General features: G+C 47.7%; 2 protein-coding genes across 3 annotated transcripts in view; one reads left to right on the forward strand and one right to left on the reverse strand.

Annotated features, from left to right (window-relative positions):
* Positions 1-6,942: 6,942 nt before the first annotated feature.
* Rpl6 (ribosomal protein L6) lies at positions 6,943-16,154 on the reverse strand. Its single transcript, XM_042669100.1, has 8 exons — positions 16,150-16,154; positions 14,676-14,678; positions 9,845-10,087; positions 9,656-9,754; positions 8,701-8,844; positions 8,252-8,300; positions 7,450-7,634; positions 6,943-7,131 (listed from the first exon to the last, which is right to left on the reverse strand). The coding sequence occupies exons 3-8, from the start codon at positions 10,085-10,087 to the stop codon at positions 6,979-6,981; spliced, it is 873 nt and encodes a 290-aa protein (XP_042525034.1). The 5' UTR covers positions 14,676-14,678; positions 16,150-16,154; the 3' UTR covers positions 6,943-6,978.
* Ptpn11 (protein tyrosine phosphatase non-receptor type 11) overlaps positions 14,543-17,191 on the forward strand; it is a 41,602-nt gene continuing 38,953 nt past the window's right edge. For both annotated transcript variants that reach the window (XM_042669098.1, XM_042669099.1), the window contains exon 1: positions 14,543-14,781. In XM_042669098.1, coding sequence (XP_042525032.1) covers positions 14,768-14,781 — 14 coding nt within the window. In that variant the 5' untranslated portion in view covers positions 14,543-14,767. The remainder of the gene's footprint in view (positions 14,782-17,191) is intronic.

Consider the following 17,191-nt stretch of genomic DNA (forward strand, 5'->3'; position numbering starts at 1 on the left):
ATATGTACATTTCTTTCCTTTTGCTTACTGTTAGCTGTTCCCTCTGTCCCTCTCATTCGCTCCCTTCCATTGCTGCCCTTGAGTTGCTTAGTTCATTTTCATCCATGTCTAGTGCAGTTGATGGGTCCCGCTGTTGTATGTTTTCCCGTTTCCCTCTGTTTCTGTGTCTGCCTCCTAGTTTCCCTCAGATGTGTGTATATATACCACAGGGGTCTAGTATTTTTCAGGTTAAGTGGAGGTGGAATCTTGCAGACTTTTCTGTCCAGGCTGCTTTTGAACACCAGTCCTCCAAATTTCTTCCTTCTGAGTACCTAAGATAGGTGACAGTCACCAGTGCCTGCCATCAATCACAATTTTTGTGGGGCACCGGTGGCTCAGGCCTGTAATCCTAGCTACTCGGGAAGCTGAAATCTGAGAATCACAGTTCAAAGCCAGCCTGGGCAGGAAAGTACATGAGAATCTTGTCTCCAATAAACCACCAGAAAACCAGAAGTGGTGCTGTGGCTTATGTGATAGAGTGGCTAGCCTTGAGCTGAAGAGCTGAGGGACAGCGCCCAGGCCCAGAGTTCAAGCCCCATGACCAACCAAAAAAAAAAAAAAATCACTAATTTTTGTTTTGTTTTGTTTTTGCAGTGCTGGGAATAGAAACCAGGGCTTCACATATGCTAGGCAAGTAATCTACCACTTAGGGCTGGGAAGGTGGCTCAGTGGTAGAGCGCTTGCCTTGCATGCTCAAGGCCCTGGGTTCCATTCCTCAGCACCACATAAAAAAAAAAAGGAAAACGCCGGAAGTGGTGCTGTGGCTCAAGTGGTAGAGCGCTAGCCTTGAGCTGAAGAGCTGAGGGACAGCGCCCAGGCCCAGAGTTCAGGCCCCACGACCGGACCCCAAAACAAAAAACAAAAAACAAAAAAAAACAAAAAACAAACAAACAAAAAAGTAATCTACCACTTAGCTATATCCACAGCCCCCATCGTTATTTTCATTTTTATTTTTTGTCAATCATGGGGCTTGAACCCAGGTCCTGAGTGTTGAGTGTTATCCCTGAGCGTTTTTTTTTTTTTCCCCCTCAAGGGTAGCACTCTATCACTTTGAGCCACAGTTCGCTCTACTTCTGGTTTTTAGTGGTTAAGTGGAGATAAGAGTTTCACAGGAGCCGGGCGCTGGTGGCTCACGCCTGTAATCCTAGCTACTCAGGAGGCTGAGATCTGAGGATCGCGGTTCAAAGCCAGCCCGGGCAGGAAAGACCGTGAGACTCCTATCTCCAATAAAAACCACCAGAAAACCGGAAGTGGCGCTGTAGCTCAAGTGGTAGAGCGCTCGCCTTGAGCTGAAGAGCTGAGGGACAGCGCTCAGGCCCAGAGTTCAAGCCCCATGACCGACAAAAAAAAAAAAAAAAAAAACAAAGAGTTTCACAGGGACTTTTCTGCCCAGGCTGGCTTCAGATCTTGATTCTGAGATTACCGCCTCCTCAGTAGCTAGGATTACAGGCATGAGCCACTAGTGCCCGGCTCATTATTTTATTTTATTTTTTTATTTTTTGTCCCATCGTGGGGCCTGAACTCTTAGCCTGGGCACTGTCCCTCAGCTCTTCAGCTCAAGGCTAGCACGCTACCACTTGAGCCACAGTGCCACTTCCAGCTTTTTTCTTTTTGCTTATGTGGTGCTGAGGAATCGAACCCAGGGCCTCATGCATGCAAGGCAAGCACTCTACCACTGAGCCACCTTCCAAGCCCCCCATCATTATTTTTAAAGGGTACTAAACTCTATAAATAGGTAGCTCGGCGGGGTGGCACGTGGCTTACACCTGTAATCCTAGCTACTCAGGAGGCTGAGATCTGAAGATGGTGGGTTTGAAGCCAGCTTGGCCAGAAAAGTCTCTGTGAGACTCTTACCTCCAAATAACCACTCAGAAACTAGAAGTAGCACTTTGTCTCAAAGTGGTAGAGCACTAGCCTTGAGGAAAAGAGCTTAGGGATGGAGCCTAGGCTCTATGAGTTCAAGCCCCACAACTGACAAGAAGTAATAATAATAATAAAAACATAAATAGGCAGATTGGTACCTCAGAAATTTTTCTTGCTCTTTTTTGTTGTTGTTTGTTTTGTGTTGTTTATATTTGGGAGGAGCTAGTATTTGAACTTGGGCCCTTGTGGTAGGCAGGTGTTCTACCACTTGAGCCATATCTCTAGTATTAAAACAACAGTAATTATATAGTTGTTTTTTTTGGGGGGGGAGGGTCCGGTTGTGGGGCCTGAACTCTGGGCCTGTGCGCTGTCCCTCAGCTCTTCAGCTCAAGGCTAGCACTCTACCACTTGAGCCACAGCACCACTTCTGGCTTTTTTTCTTTTTGCTTATGTGGTGCTGAGGAATCGAACCCAGGGCCTCAAGCGTGCAAGGCAAGCGTTCTACCACTGAGCCACCTTCCCAGCCCCAATTATATAGTTTTTAAGGTGTTATATAGAGGAGCTACTATTTCTTTCTTTTTGCTTTTTGAGACAAGGTCTTAATACTGCCTCTGCCTCTCAAGAGCCAGGGATTACAGGTGTGTACTACTAGGCCTAGCTTCTTCTGCACTTAAATGTTTGTATTTCAAGATCAGGAGTCAAGATGTCTAAAAATGATTGTCTTTCCCTCTAATTAAGGAAAACGGCCCAGATCTGGAGCTTAAATGTCTTAGATTGCATAATGAATAGTTATTTAATATTTTAGCAACAGTAATTAGTCATAGGACTATAGAACTGCTATTGTACCTTGATGAGGCAGCAGATGAATTAATATTTATAGAACCCTCTCTGGAAATAAGACCATTTAGTGGGAATTTTTATACAAGATCAGCAAGACAAAGGAAGTGTCTGATCAAAAGAACTTCACATTGGCAGCCTATGAGCAGAGAATCCATATTTAGAAAAGACAAAATACTGGGACTGGGAAGGTGGCTCAGTGGTAGAGCGCTTGCCTTGCATGCATGAGGCCCTGGGTTCGATTCCTCAGCACCACATAAGCAAAAAGAAAAACACCGGAAGTGGCGCTGTGGCTCAAGTGGTAGAGCGCTAGTCTTGAGCTGAAGAGCTGAGGGACAGCGCCCAGGCCCAGAGTTCAGGCCCCACGACCGGACCCAAAAAAAAAAAAAAAAAGAAAAGACAAAATACGTACACACACACCCATATATATGCACATACATGCATGTGCATGGAGAGCCAATCATAAGAAGTTTTATGGAGCTAGGGAAGTGGCTCAGTGGTAGAGTGTTTACCTTACATGCATGAGGCCCTGGGTTCAATTCCTCAGTACCACATAAGCAGAAAAATCCGTAAGTGGCTCTGTGACTCAAGTGGTAGAGCCCTAGTCTTGAGCTGAAGAGCTAAGGGACAGTGTCCAGGCCCAGAGTTCAGGCCCCATGACCCACCAAAAAAAAAAAAAAAGTTTTATGGCTGTGACTTTTTGTCTTTAGAATTGTCCTTTCTACTCTTACATTTGAGAATAGAAGAACAGGATGGGAACATGATCAAGGAAAACTGACTGGGTAGCCCAAATTCAGAATCAGAGGAAGCATGGGGGCAAGCAGAAAACTCTCAGTAGGTTGAACCTCAGTCACCCCAGGGAGGTGTCTCCCCAAGAGGGCGTGAGCTTGTTGACGGAGACCATCTCCTGATGCCCTGGCTGACGTGATAGGCACTGCCCTCGGCTCAAGCAGGCCCTTTGGGATTTTGTGATATCACATTCTTCTATTGACTCCTGTGTGCCAGCTGATGCTTGGAATGAGTCTGTAATCCTTGGGCCTGAAATACGTGAGTGTAGCCTGGAGATAAGCAAGGCTGCATAATCAACATAGAGCCTGAAGATAGCTCTCTCTAGCTGGGGCAGCCATATTTATGCTTAAGGCCCTTCAAAACACCAAGGAGAAAGCACAGGATCATCTGCCCTCTCTGGCTTTCTCTCTCTGTCTCTCTCTCTCTCTCTCTCTCACACACACAGTCAAAACCTGTGGGAAAGATTGACTATTGACATCCAATGAATCATAATCTCAAAGAGGAAAGACATATACCCCTGCTGGAAGTCTTTCTAAGGGATCTGGGAGGCCCTGTTCATTATATTTCAAGGAAGATTGTTTGGACTCCTGGGTGGGTCTCTGAAGCAGCAGGTAAGTCAGAAGAGAGGTATTTGAAAACCAGGAAGGAGAAATTTTCCTTGGAGCTCTGCTGAAATAGCAGAAGGAAGGGACAGGCCTCCACCCCGGATGACCCGCCCTAAGATGAGGCAGCATTAAATGTAGCTCTCATCTTCCTTTCTGGAAGAACACCAGAAGATCGGGACCATACTGTGTGCTCCAGCGCCCCTTGGTGGTCATCAGAGGCATTGATGCAGCAGAATTTTCCAATATTCTCTTGGAAACGTCATCCAATCACCATGACGCAAAACTGAGATGAAATCAGCCAGGCCTCCGTGGCTCACGCCTGTTATCCTAATTCTTCAGGAAGCTGAGGTCAGAGGATCAAGGTTTGAAGCTAAGTGAGGCAGAACAATCTACCTCCTTTTAAATGGCATCTTACTAGGCGCTGGTAGTTCATGCCTATAATCTCAGGAGGCTGAGATCTGAGGGTGAAGGTACAAATCCAGCCCAGGTAGTAAAGTCTGTGAGATTTTTATCTTCTACAAATGAGTTGTAGCTCAAGTAGTAGAGTGCTAGCCTTGAGCACAAAAGCTCAGGGACAGGTTCTGAGTTCAAGTCTCAGGACTGGCACTAAAACAAAAGATAGGTTGATGAGATTTCTCAGGATTGTCCTTATTACTAGTATATTATTTTTCTTCCCAGGGTTGTTTTTTTTTCCCTTTAGGTTTCATGCTTACTGATCACCCTACATCACAAATGTAGTTTTCAAGTTACTTCCTCATTTTCCAGCTAACACAGCAAGGTCTGGTAGCTCATTGTCTCCAAGTATTAAAACATCCATGCCATGGGCTGGGAAGGTGGCTCAGTGGTAGAGCGCTTGCCTTGCATGCTTGAGGCCCTGGTTTGATTCCTCAGCATCACATAAGCAGAAAAAAAAAAAAAAGCCAGAAGTGGCCCTGTGCCTCAAGTGGTAGAGTGCTTGCTTTGAGCTGAAGAGCTGAGGGACAGCGCCCAGGCCCAGAGTTCAGGCCCCATGAACGGACCCCCCTCCCCCCAAAAAAAAATCCATGCCTGTGTTGTGTGTGTGTGTGTGTGCATGCATGTGCACATGTACATACTGAAGATGTTTGAATTCAAGGCCTCGCACTTGCCAGCAGTGCTCTTCCTCTGAGATAAATCTCCAATCCAGCAGAGGACTCTCACTCCTTTTTTCTGCTCAAGATTACGCTACCACTCCAGACACATCTCTATTTCAAGCTGTTGGTTAATGTCTGTTTTGTTTTTTTTGTATTGATGTGTTGTGTGTGTGTGTGTGAACTCAGGGTCTGGGAACTGTACTTGAGCTTTTGTGTGCTCAAGGCTAGCCCTCTAACTACTTTGAGCCACAGCTCCACTTCTGGCCTCTTTTGGTAATTAGAGATTAAGTCTCATGGACTTGCCTGTCTGAGCTGGCTTTGAACCATGGTCCCTGAGTAGGTAAAATGAAAGGTAAGCCACTGTCACCCAGCTCTCCATGCTTTTTCTTCTACAATATCGGGTAGAAGTGTTGCTTCCAAACTTAAATCTTGGGTGGGAATGTAGCTTAGTGGAAGAGTGCTTGCATAGTATACATGAAGCCCTGGGTTCAATTCCTCAGTACCATATAAACAGAAAAAGCCAGAAGTGGCACTGTGGCTCAAGCTGGTAGAGTGCTAGCTTTGAGCAAAAAAACACCCAGGCCGGGAGTTAAAGCCCCAGGACTGACAAAAAAATTACATCTGCAGAATTTATGAATGTGGCCTTCTTGGAGGATAGAACCAGATGTGACAGTACACCCCTTGTATTACAGTACTAGGGAGTCAGAGGAAGATTGAGTTCAAGACCACCCTCTGCTTGCAGAGGAAAAACACTAGAGTGATGTTTTAAACTAGACCCTAGCCCAGTGTCTGGTATCTTTTAAAAAGGGGAAAATATTTTATCTCAATTTTTACCATGCGATAGGATGAATGGAGGACCTTGAGCAAGCACCTTACTTCTTGACCAAGAGCCAGAAATTTACCTTCTCCAAGTCAAGGGCTATGTAGTGGATCTTTCAGTTCACAAGGCTGAGGCTGGGAATACAAAGCAAGACATTGACTTTTCTTACAAAAGCAGTATACTTGTACCTTCATTTGGTTAGTAAAGGCAGGCTTTCCATGGTTGGTTGAGTGAACCCCCCAGTCCTGTTGGCACTACCTGCCTTTGTGAACATGACAATCCTGTTTTAGGATTCCTGTTGAGCTGGTATAGATAAAATGCCACGACTTCTGTTGAGTGGAAATCTTTTCTTCTTAGGTCTAAGACCTGGATTCAATAGCAGCCACTTCACTCACTGGCTAGCACTTGCTGCCAACCCTGAGATGGAAGTCTTGTGGACATTTTTGTGTCAGTACTGGAACTGAGCCACATGAGTCTATACCTCTGCGTCCAGCTTTTTGCTGGCCAATAGCAATCCTCAAGCTTTTTTGTCCTGGGTGGCTTCAAACAATGATCCTCAGATCTCAGCTGCCTGGGCTAGCCTGGAATGGATACCTTCCAAATCCTGGCCTCCCATGTAGCTTCAGCAGCTAGCCATCAATTCAAACAGTCTTGACAACTTTTCTGCCCAGGCTAGGTTTGAAACTGTTCCATCCCAATCAATTTCAGGTAGCTAAGATCAGTCATAAGCCACTGGGACCTGGGTGAAAATAAGCTGGCCTGGAACATGGTACACGGCCTAGGCTGGGGTGAACTCAACCCTTTGTTCAACATTTCAGTGATCCCATTTCTAAGCAAAACCAAAAAAGAAAGCCAAAAACTAGAAAAGACACAAACAAAATGTATAAATGATTTAATTAGGCTCTTGGTAAGTTTAGAACACTATTTTGTGAGGATAAATTCCATTTGTTAGGGCAAAAAGAGATCTCATGTAGCCTTGGAGCTGAGGAATAGCTTTGATTTTGGGTAGAATTTGTGAGTCCACAGCCTTCTGATCAACCTTGCGCTGTTCTGTAACCTCGTATTTCTAAATGAAGAGAAAATTAATCAATTAGTACAGAAAATAACACAGATCTTGTCAGGATGAATTACAGAAAATACAAGCAGTTAGGGCAGCCTTGCCAACTCTTACACTGGAGCAGTGAAATAAATACTACACCTTTGTACAAAGAATGGAGTGGCTTGTTTATTTACAGCAAGCCAATGACAGATAAAGGCACCCCTAGTGATTCCCCTAAAACACTGTCACTCTAAATTTCAGCTCAGTAGTAAAAACTAAAGGACATTACCCCATTCCAGAGAGGGACCTGTGCTACTGCAGGAGGCAGTTGACAGGAACACGCACCTCTTTTTCTGTGTCGAAGATTTCACCCTCCTGGTGTCTAGGCTTCCGCAGCTTCTTCTTCTTGAAATAATCGTCAGTGAGGTGTTTAGGGATTTTCACCTTGCTGATATCAATTTTTGTGGAGGTGGCAATAACAAATTTCTGGTGTGTTCTACGCAGAGGAACACGGTTGAGGGACAGAGGTCCTGAGAAAGAAAATGAAGGGTGAAAAACACTTCACACTAGCTGCGCAGGCAGAGCCTCATGTGGAAAAATTCTAATACCACAGATCTCAAGTCTGTCCAGGAGTCTTTCCTGTTCTAGTCCCTCCAAGTGATCCAGGTTAGTCAAAATCAGTGATCCCTAATTAACTGCACCCATTTACACACACCCCATTGCTTGCCTGGAATAAACAATTCACTTATTAGTTCAAACTCTACCCTGATGCCAATGACAGCTCAATTGTTAGTTTACACAGGATTATTTCGTGAAGGCCAGCAGTCAACCATTCTGTACTAAATATTAAGTTTACTTGATGAGTTGGAACAAAAAGCCCAATACCTGCTTACATTTAACCCACAGATCCACAAAGCAGTGTATCACATCTCACATCCTTAGTCACGAAAAACTACATAGATGGAGCAAATGTGTATACATACCTCAAGCTTTTGAAACCAACCCGATCTCCAGTTAACTACCAAAATAATATCTAAAAGTTGAGCTGTGGCTCAAGTAGGTGTGCACTATCCTTGAGCAAAAAAGCTCAGGGGCAGCACACAGGCAAGCATAGAGTGCTCACACACATATACTTGGATTTTCTTACCAGTCACAAGTAGTAAGCCACTGCCCAGCTGCTTCAAGAAAACCACTCTCTGAAAGCCAAACAGAAAAGTTTTCTACAATTATGAACTGACTTCTGTATTAAATCCTAGTCAATAAAGTCCCATAAAAATGTCTATATGTACATGGCTCAGAAGCTTAGGGAATAGCCACGGTTGGCTACTAAATAAAATACATGTTCTGCAAGTGGATGTAGTGCCATTTGCAGCTCACGATATAAACAGCCAACAATTACACATCATAAACTTGTCATTTAAAACAGGGAAACTTTTGTTTACACCAAATGAAAAAACGATGAACAGTGAACTGCCATGTCAATGCTAATTCTTGCCCCACCATGGAGTGAATGAACAGCCCTGCCACAACAGAACAAGCAAAGCCACCAAGCCCTCTGGCGCCCGCGGCCCTGCCCCGCTAAGGCAGCATGCTCACCTTGCCTCTGTGGCGCCCAGTGAGGATGATGAGGACGGTCCCTGGAGTGATGCTGGCCCGCAGCCTTCGCACGTGCTGACTGAAGGGCTTCTTGCCATGGCTCAGCAGCTTCCGAGGCACATCCTCAGTGGGGTAGTATCTAGGCTGGAGAAAACCCACGCCTTAAACTTATTTCAATGTTTAGGACCCCCGTGGTCACAGGCCCTGCCTTGAAACTCCAATGCTCTATCATCCTTTTTTTTTTTTTACTGTCCCCAGTAGGATGACAATGATTTCCATGCAAGCCTTGTTTAGTCATCAACTTTGGATATAACATCATTCAGGATGAGTTTGGGTGGCTCACGCCTGTACTTAGGAAGTTGAGATCTGTGGACCATTGTCACAAAAACAAAACCCACACAATCATTTGTTCAGAAAAAGATACCCAAAACAGTTTACATCTAAAGTAGGCTGGAGGCATGACTTCAGTAGTAAAGCATCTAAATAGGAAGTACAAAGTCCCATAAGAAAAATATAGAAACCAAGAATAAAGTATGCTGCATCCCCTGTATCACAACTTAACCTCGCAAAACCATGCCTTACTTCCATTTTATGCAAAGGGAAACAAATCTCTCAAGACTGAACTTCAGGATTTATTAATCCACTTACTGGAAAGTAACACACCATAGGTTAGGAATGTGGCTTAGTGGCAGAGTGCTTGTCTAGCATGCATGAAGCCCTGAGTTTGGTTCCTCAGTGTCACAGTTAACAGAAAAAGCCGGAAGTGGTGCTGTGGCTCAGCTCAAGTGCCCAGGGCAAGTTCAAGCCCAAGATTGACAAAAAAAAAAAAAAAAAAAAACCAAACCACCATAAAAGTACTAGGAGTAACAAATGAGATTGAATTCTGGCAAGCACCTTGCCAACTGGGTGGCGGTCCCTAGCATACCCAGCCATCTGATATCCCTTCAAGTCTCACCATTTTCCGAAGCTTAACCACCCGGGTTCCTCCATTCTTGTCACCACCAACTGGTTTTGTGACAGTTGCAAGAACCTTCTCCTTCTTTTTCTTTTCAACCTACAAAGACAGATACACACACACGCACAAAGTCAGAGCCGACGATTAAAGTTCAGATGTTAAAGGCCAGCGTTCCTTTTCTCCCCTTACCTTGGACTTAGCAGCCGAGTACTTCCTCTTGTACATGGCTTTTCTGGAATACATTGCAGACCGTGAGTATCTGCCAATTCCTCGGACCAGGACCGGATTTCGGCTGCAGTGGGGCATCCCTTTCTTGGGCTTTTTATTTTTAGCCTTTGGGGTAGCCTTCTTCACCTTGCCATCGGCACCAGCCTTCTTGGCTGCAGGTTTCTTCTCCTTAGCTTTCGGCTTCTCAGCCTTTTCACCCGCCATCTATGAATATTATAAAATAATTAAGACACCATCCCACACACAAAAAAAAGCAATTCTAAATAAAACTACAGAGGGGCTGGGTTCTCCCCCGCCCCAACCTCGAAGGCATCGCCCTTCCAATTTCTACTCTTAAACCTCATGCGGCGCACACACTATGATCTTCTGAAACATGAGTGTGTTGGTTTGTAGCCTAAAGTCCCCACACCATTACTGTCCCTGTTTTGTGGCTCAGAAAAACTTAACAGTCTTTTAACACACTGGGCCCAGCATAAAGCAAGCAGAGACGCCGGGACGGCTTCGGGGGATGGCTAGGGGGACGTTAAGGTTTTGGCCACGGCCGCAGGCTCCAACGTGGCTGAGGCCAGTTCGGCGGCAAACTCGGGAACCTCCACCAGGCCTCAGAATCGCGCGCGGAGTCGCGCGGTCGCTCTCGTCACACCAGCTCGCTACGGCACCCCGTAGGGGCCTCGTCTCCCGGGTCCAAGGCGACACCGGCCGGGGCCTTGTCCGCTCCCCACCTACCCTCCCTTCGCTCCCCACCAACCCGACAGAAAGAAAACGTCCGGGGAGGCCTCTAAGTTAAGTCTGGACATGTTCGGCCGTTGTAGGTGTGAAATTAGCATCCTCCGGTCTCGGATGGCGAAGGATTGGGGGGTCCTGAAATCGAGTCTTGCAGAGGTGGCAGCCATTCTTACCTTGCAAGACGGGAAAGAGGACTAGGTTCCCGGCTTCCGGTCTATAAGTGATGACGGGAGGCGTCTCGTTGAACTTCCTTCCTGGACGGGGCATCATGGGAAATGTAGTTTTCACTTCAGCATGTAGATGTAATTCCTGAAATAGGGAAGTTTTTGTAGGCCCAACGCAGAGGAGGCTGAGATCCGAAGGTTAGAGTTCGAAGCCAGGCTAGGCTGGAAAAGGAGTTGTGGTTCAAGTGGTAAGCTAAGGGACAGTGCCTAGACCCTGAGTTCAAACCCTAGTACTGGCAAAAAATAAATTAAAAAAAAAAAAATTGAACCTGTTCGAAGCTAGCCTGGGCTCTAAAGTAAGACCTTGTGTAAAATTAAATAAATAAATCACTAGCCACTAGCTTGCTTGTGCCTTTAATTACATTTAATTTTTTTATTTAATATTTGGAGCTTGAACTCAGGACCTGGATACTGTCCTTGAATTTTTTTGCTTAAGGCTAGCATTCCACCACTTAAGCCACAGTTCCACTTCCAGCTTTTTTAGCAGTTAACTAGAGATGAGTCTCCAGTGAAGCCGGGGGTGGGGGTGGGAGGGGGTGGGGGGGGGGTGGGAGTGGAGGGTTGGGGGGGGGCAGTGGGGTTGGAGGTGGGGCTAGTCCTGGGGTTTGAACTCAGGGCTTGGGTGCTGTCCATGAACTTCAAGGCTAACATTCTACCACTTGAGCCACAGCTCCACTTTTTTTTTTTTTTTTTTTTTTAGTTGTTGGCTGTGTAATTATTGGAGATTAAAATCCCACTGACTTTCCTGCCTAGGCCAACTTCAAGTTGCAATCCTCAGATATCAGCATCTTAAGTAGCTAGGATTATAAGTGTAGCTCCTATGAGACTCTTACTGCCAAAACCAGCAAAAAACATCATTGGAGGCTTGGCTCAAGTGATAGACTACCAGACTAGTGAAAAGGCCAAGCAAGATCAAGAGGTCCTTGTTCAAGCCACAGTATTGGCACAAAAAAAGAAAAAAAGTATATTCAAATCATTATTATAGGTAGGTGTTCGCATAGGAAGATTTTTCACACACACACACACACATACACATGCACACACAAAAAGAGAAAGTGACATGAAAAGGAAAATGCAGTTTTTGAAGTTGAGAAATACAAAATAAGAGTCATTAAATGGGGGCTGGGAAGGTGGCTCAGTGGTAGAGTGCTTGCCTTGCATGCCTGAGGCCCTGGGTTCGATTCCTCAGCATCACATAAGCAAAAAGAAAAAAGCCGGAAGTGGCGCTGTGGCTCAAGTGGTAGAGCGCTAGCCTTGAGCTGAAGGACAGCACCCAGGCCCAGAGTTCAGGCCCCACGACCGGACCAAAAAAAAAAAAGAGTCATTAAATGAATATCTGTTGAGGTTGTTATAAACCAGGAGCTATGCTATATACAGACAAAGATAACTTTGTCTTAAAAGGAGCTCTTAATCTAAGGAAGGAGCCAGAGGACTCAGCCATCTGACACTGAAATGTGTTAGGTGCTGATAGAAGAATGAGCAGGCAGCCCAAGAGCATAGGAAGGGGCCTCTGGTTTATTTTGAGAACATGGTCAAGGGGAGTGGTGCAAAATAGAGCTGGCTATTTGAGTTAGAGCTGAATCTTGTATGACATTTAATTCTATATATGGAAAAAGGCTGAAAGGGGGCTGGGAATGTGGCTTAGTGGTAGAGTGCTTGCCTAGCACGCATGAAGTCCTGGGTTTGATATTTCAGTACCATTTAAACAGAAAAAGCCAAAGTGGTGCTGTGGCTCAAGTGGTAGAGCACTAGCCTTGAACACAGAGAGGCTCAAGGACAGTGCCCAGGCCCTGAGTTCAAGCCCCAGTACCAGGCGGAAAAAGGTTTGTAAACTATAATCCTAAAAAACTACATTTTGGATGGTAGGTATGTAAAAAATAGGAAAAAGCCTTGGAAACTGCTAGATTATATGAGGGTGTTATCAAGGGCCATGTCTAGAGAACCTCATGAGTGAATGGAGGATTTCAAATAAATGCTAACGTCTTCGAGCCTACTTCATGGATCATGGGAATGACAAGGTTTGATTCGTATAGAATATAGTGTAGGAAAATCTGGGAGGGTAATGGGGGTCTGCATTCGAAGAGCTTATAGTTTACTTTGGGGAATATGCAAATGAGCTGGGTGCTGGTGGCTCACAGCTGAAATCATGGTACTCAGGAGTTTGTGTCCTGGAGGATTCTGGTTCCAAGCCAGCCAGGCAGAAAAGTCTGCTGTCTTCAATTATCCAAGGAAATGTGGGACTAGAGGCGTGACTCAGTGGTAACACCAGCTGTGAGCAAGGAAGCCTAGAGAAGCTAGGCACTGATGGTGAATGTCCATAATCCTAGCTATTCAAGAGGCTGAGATCTTAGGATCAGTTTGAAGCCAGCCTGGGCAGGAAAGTCTCCAATTAACCACCAAAAAGCCAGAAGTGGAGCTGTGGCTCAAAAGGTAGAGCACCAGTCGAGCAAACAAGCTAAGAGAGTGTGCCCAGGCCCACAGTTCATGCAAATATGAAGATATATATTCATTTATATCCATATATAAATATGAATATATATTCACATGAATACATATATTTTTTGCCAGTCCTGGGACTTGATTTAGGGGCTGGGCACTGTCCCTCAGCTTCTCTGTGCTTAAGGCTTGCACTCTACCACTTGCCACAATGCTTCTGGCCTTTTCTGTTTAGGTGGTACCGAGAATTGAACCCAGGGCTTCATGAGTGCTAGGCAAGCATTCTACCACGAAGCCACATTTCCAGCCCGAATATATTCATATGAATATATTCATATGTATATGAAATAGGCACGAGTGTACATATATGCCAAATAAAGGAATACAAAGAAAAGAAAAACCTGAGTGTGAGATATAGAAGGCTCTAAAGAAAAGACAAACCTGGTGTGTTGTTTTATGTCTGCAATCTAGCCACTCAGGGGGCTGAGATCCAAGGATCACGATTTGCCAGTTTAGGCAAAAAGTTCATGAGATACCTCCCCATCTCAACAGGAAGAGCTGGTGCAATGGCACATACCCGTCATCCCATCTACCGCAGGAAGCACACACTGGAGACTACACGTCTCCTAACGGTAAAGTGAGATTCTCAAAAATAACCACAGCAAGAAGATTTAGAGGCATATCTCAAGCGGTGTTTGTTGTTGTTCACCGTTATAACCCTATTGTCCAAAACGGAGCCTCACAAGTAGAAAACGCTCCACAGACATCTAGCTTCAAGAACAAATAAAACTTAGAGAGCACTTACTACACAGGCCAGGCCCAGTCCTAAGCATTATACATTATTACAGAATAATCCCATCGATACAATTACTATTTCAATTTTCACAGGCAGCAAGGCAAGGGGGAACCCGAGGCTCAGAAAAGCACGCGACTTTCCCGCGCTCACGCAATCACTAAAGCAGCCCAGGGCCCGCGAGACACGAGAACCACGACGCCCGACTCGGCAGCGCGCGCGGGGAGGGGAGGGGAGCGGGTGGCGGGGCTGCGGCCGCCCGAAGGCCAACGGAGGAAGCCGCGGGGGCCTCGGGGGGACCGGTGACGGAGGCGCCCCTACTATCCCGCACCGCCCCCGGCCCGGTCCGCGGGAGCGGCGGGAGCGGCCGTCCCGAGCCCAGGCAGACCGGAAGCAGGAAGTGGCGGCGGGCGTCGCGCGGGGTGACGTCACGAGGGCGCCGCCGCCGAGGGGCGGGGGGCAGGAGGAGGTGGAGGAGGGGGGAGGAGCGAGCCGGGCTCGGGGGGCGGCTGCACAGAGTCCGGGATCCCCCAGGTCTGGAGGGGGGGGTCTGCGCGCGGCCGGCCGGCTCTGCCCCCTCCAACGCCGCCCCCCCCCCCGTCCGGTCCCGAGCCGGCTTCCTTTCGGGGCCAGCCTGATGTGACGGGGCCCCGCGGAGCCTGAGCGCGGAGCGGGCCCGCCGCGGAGCCGGAGGGCGGGAGGAACATGACATCGCGGAGGTGAGGAGCCCCGAGGGGCCCGGCGGGGCCTCGGCCCGGCCCGCGTCGCCTTCGCTCGGCCCCGCCCGGTGGGGGCGCCCGGCCGGGCTCCGGGCTCGGTCCCGGCTGCCGTGCGTGTGCGTGTGCGTGTGTGTGTGTGCGGGGCGGGGGGGTTCGGGCTTCCCCACCCGCCCGTTCTCGGCCTCCCGGCCTCGGGGGGCGGCCTGGCCCTCCGCGTCCCCTCCCCGCGGGTCCCCATTCATTTCCTGCCTCCCCGAGTTCCGGCTCCCGCGGCCCCGGGGACGCCTGTCGGGACGCGGGGGGCAGGTAGGGGCGCCCCGGGGACCGCGGACGCCGGCGGCCCGGCCCGGCGCCGCATTCCTGACCCATTGCCTCATGAGAATTGCCTCATGGAGATTCCGAAATAAACCCGCTCGCTCCGTGGGTCGCCGCCGGGGCCTCGGGCCGCAGCCCTGCCAGCCGCCCCGGGCGCCCCCTTCCCCGCGCCCGCCGCCCTGCTCTTGGGGACTTCGCCCGGGACCCCCTGATCCTTTGAATGCCCCCTTGCGTGTCCTTTTCCTCCCCGTTCCTCACGTGCCAGAAATGGAAAAACTGACGGTATCTGCAGCCACTACGAGTATTTCCTTCCTCCGCCGTCTTCGCTTCGGGAGGAGGGAGGGACGGGAGCTTTATCGAGTTAACTCCGGGGCTGCAACCTCCTAAGACAGGTAACTGACGGCCGCGGTTGGGTTTTACGGATGTGGAAACTGAGGCTTTGAAAGCGAGGTGCCGAGGAGAGTCAGAGGCGTCACGGGAACCTCTGGAAGTCGAGGCACGCACACGGTTCGTCACTAATGGTTAGCCCCCCTCACAACGATCCTTTGAGGCCTACTCTCCCACTCTAACGTTGAGCAAACTGAGGTTTAGAAGTAAACTGGCCTGATGTCACTCAGCTAGTAAGTGGTGGTGCCTGCACACCCCCCCCCCCCCCCCCCGCCCCAGGTTAATTACCCTGTTGCCATTATTGTTTTGTAACTATTGCTAATCGTTTGCAAGTTGTAACTTTGTTGCTAAGTATCGGTTTGACCTCTAGTTTGATGCTGATCTTTTGTATCAACACTGACACATAGGATCCATTGTCCTTTTTTTGTTCTGTTTTTTTGTTTTTTGAGGGGGGCCGTTGGTACTAGGGTTTGCATTCCGAGCGTCGTCCTGCTCGCCATCTAGATGCTGAACCACTCGATCCCTTTTTGTTGTGGTTGTTTTGAGATAGGGTCTCAAATGTTCACTTCCTCTGTAGCTGGGATGACAAGCAGGCACCACCAGGCCCAACTTTTTGTGTTGAAATGGGGGGTCTGGTGAACTTTCGTGCCTGGGCTGGCCTGGAACCACCAGCCTCCCTATCTCACCCTCTGAATAGCTGGGATGTCAGGCACACATCCCTTTGCCCAGCCCCATTGTTCATTCTTTACCATAATTGTCCAGTTGATAGTCACTGCCATAGACATCTGAAAAACAATCTCCGGCTGTTGGGGCTATGTTATTAAGACACTTTTCAGAATATTAGGAGTCTCTCAAAACATACCACCGTATTATCCACTCATGGATCTGGAACAAAAAAAAAAACGGGGGGGGGGGGTGGGGGATGAAAAAGAAAATTGAGAAGTCTTAGGAAGTGAGTGACTTGGACAGGTCTCTTGGCAAGGGCTTTGCAGATCAGGGTAATATATAGCTGCATTTCACCAGAACAGTGTACGGCCTCAAACGCTCGAATTCTTTAGGGAGCTTTTAAATAAAACCGTTGTCTGTTCTTTAATCTGTCAAATAGTCATTGAGCCTTTTGTTCCGTGCGTCTGCTCTTCCAGACAAGTAAGAATCTGCTGCTTTCAATGACAGAAAGGCTGGGGAGGAGGGAGAAGGAGCTGAGCAGGAATAGACACGACATTGTCCAGCTTGTTAGTTTAGGAGCTGGGAGGTGTGGGCACAGCCAGAGTGGCAAGTGGTGATGATGAAGCTTGACAAGGAGTAGTTCCTTCGGCTGGCTCACGGAAGGATAAATCTCACTCACTGTTAAAGAAAAGAGGCATGTGTCACCTAAGAAGCCAGGCTGTGGAACATAACATGTAATGGGAGATTATGTATTTTTAGGTTGTAAACTTCTATTGTGTGTGTGTGTGTGTGTGTGTGTGCTTTCTTTTTGGACAGAGTCTTCTTGGTATGTAGTTTAGGGTGGCCTTGAATTTAGGATTTTTCCAACCTTGGTCTCCCCCCTTGTGGGGCTTGAACTCAGGGCCTGAGCACTGTCCCTGAGCTTTTTTTGCTCAAGGCTAGCACTCTATCACTTGAGTCACAGCACCACTTCAGGCATTTTCTCTGTATGTGGTACTGAGGAAGGGAGCCCAGGGCTTCATGCATGCTAAGCAAGCTCTCT

The sequence above is a fragment of the Dipodomys spectabilis genome, unplaced genomic scaffold (genome assembly GCF_019054845.1).
Source record: "Dipodomys spectabilis isolate Male_0828 unplaced genomic scaffold, ASM1905484v1 ptg000480l, whole genome shotgun sequence".
In the NCBI taxonomy this organism is placed as follows: Eukaryota; Metazoa; Chordata; class Mammalia; order Rodentia; family Heteromyidae; genus Dipodomys; species Dipodomys spectabilis.

What these genes read in the sequence shown, in the direction of transcription:
- Rpl6 (XM_042669100.1), bottom strand. Translation starts at nt 10,087, where the DNA reads ATGGCGGGTGAAAAGGCTGAGAAGCCGAAAGCTAAGGAGAAGAAACCT. An exon ending in ACTCGGCTGCTAAGTCCAAG is followed by an intron (nt 9,755 to 9,844) that starts GTAAGGGGAGAA and finishes CTGTCTTTGTAG; the next exon opens with GTTGAAAAGAAAAAGAAGGA. An exon ending in CTGGGCGCCACAGAGGCAAG is followed by an intron (nt 8,301 to 8,700) that starts GTGAGCATGCTG and finishes TTTGGCTTTCAG; the next exon opens with AGAGTGGTTTTCTTGAAGCA.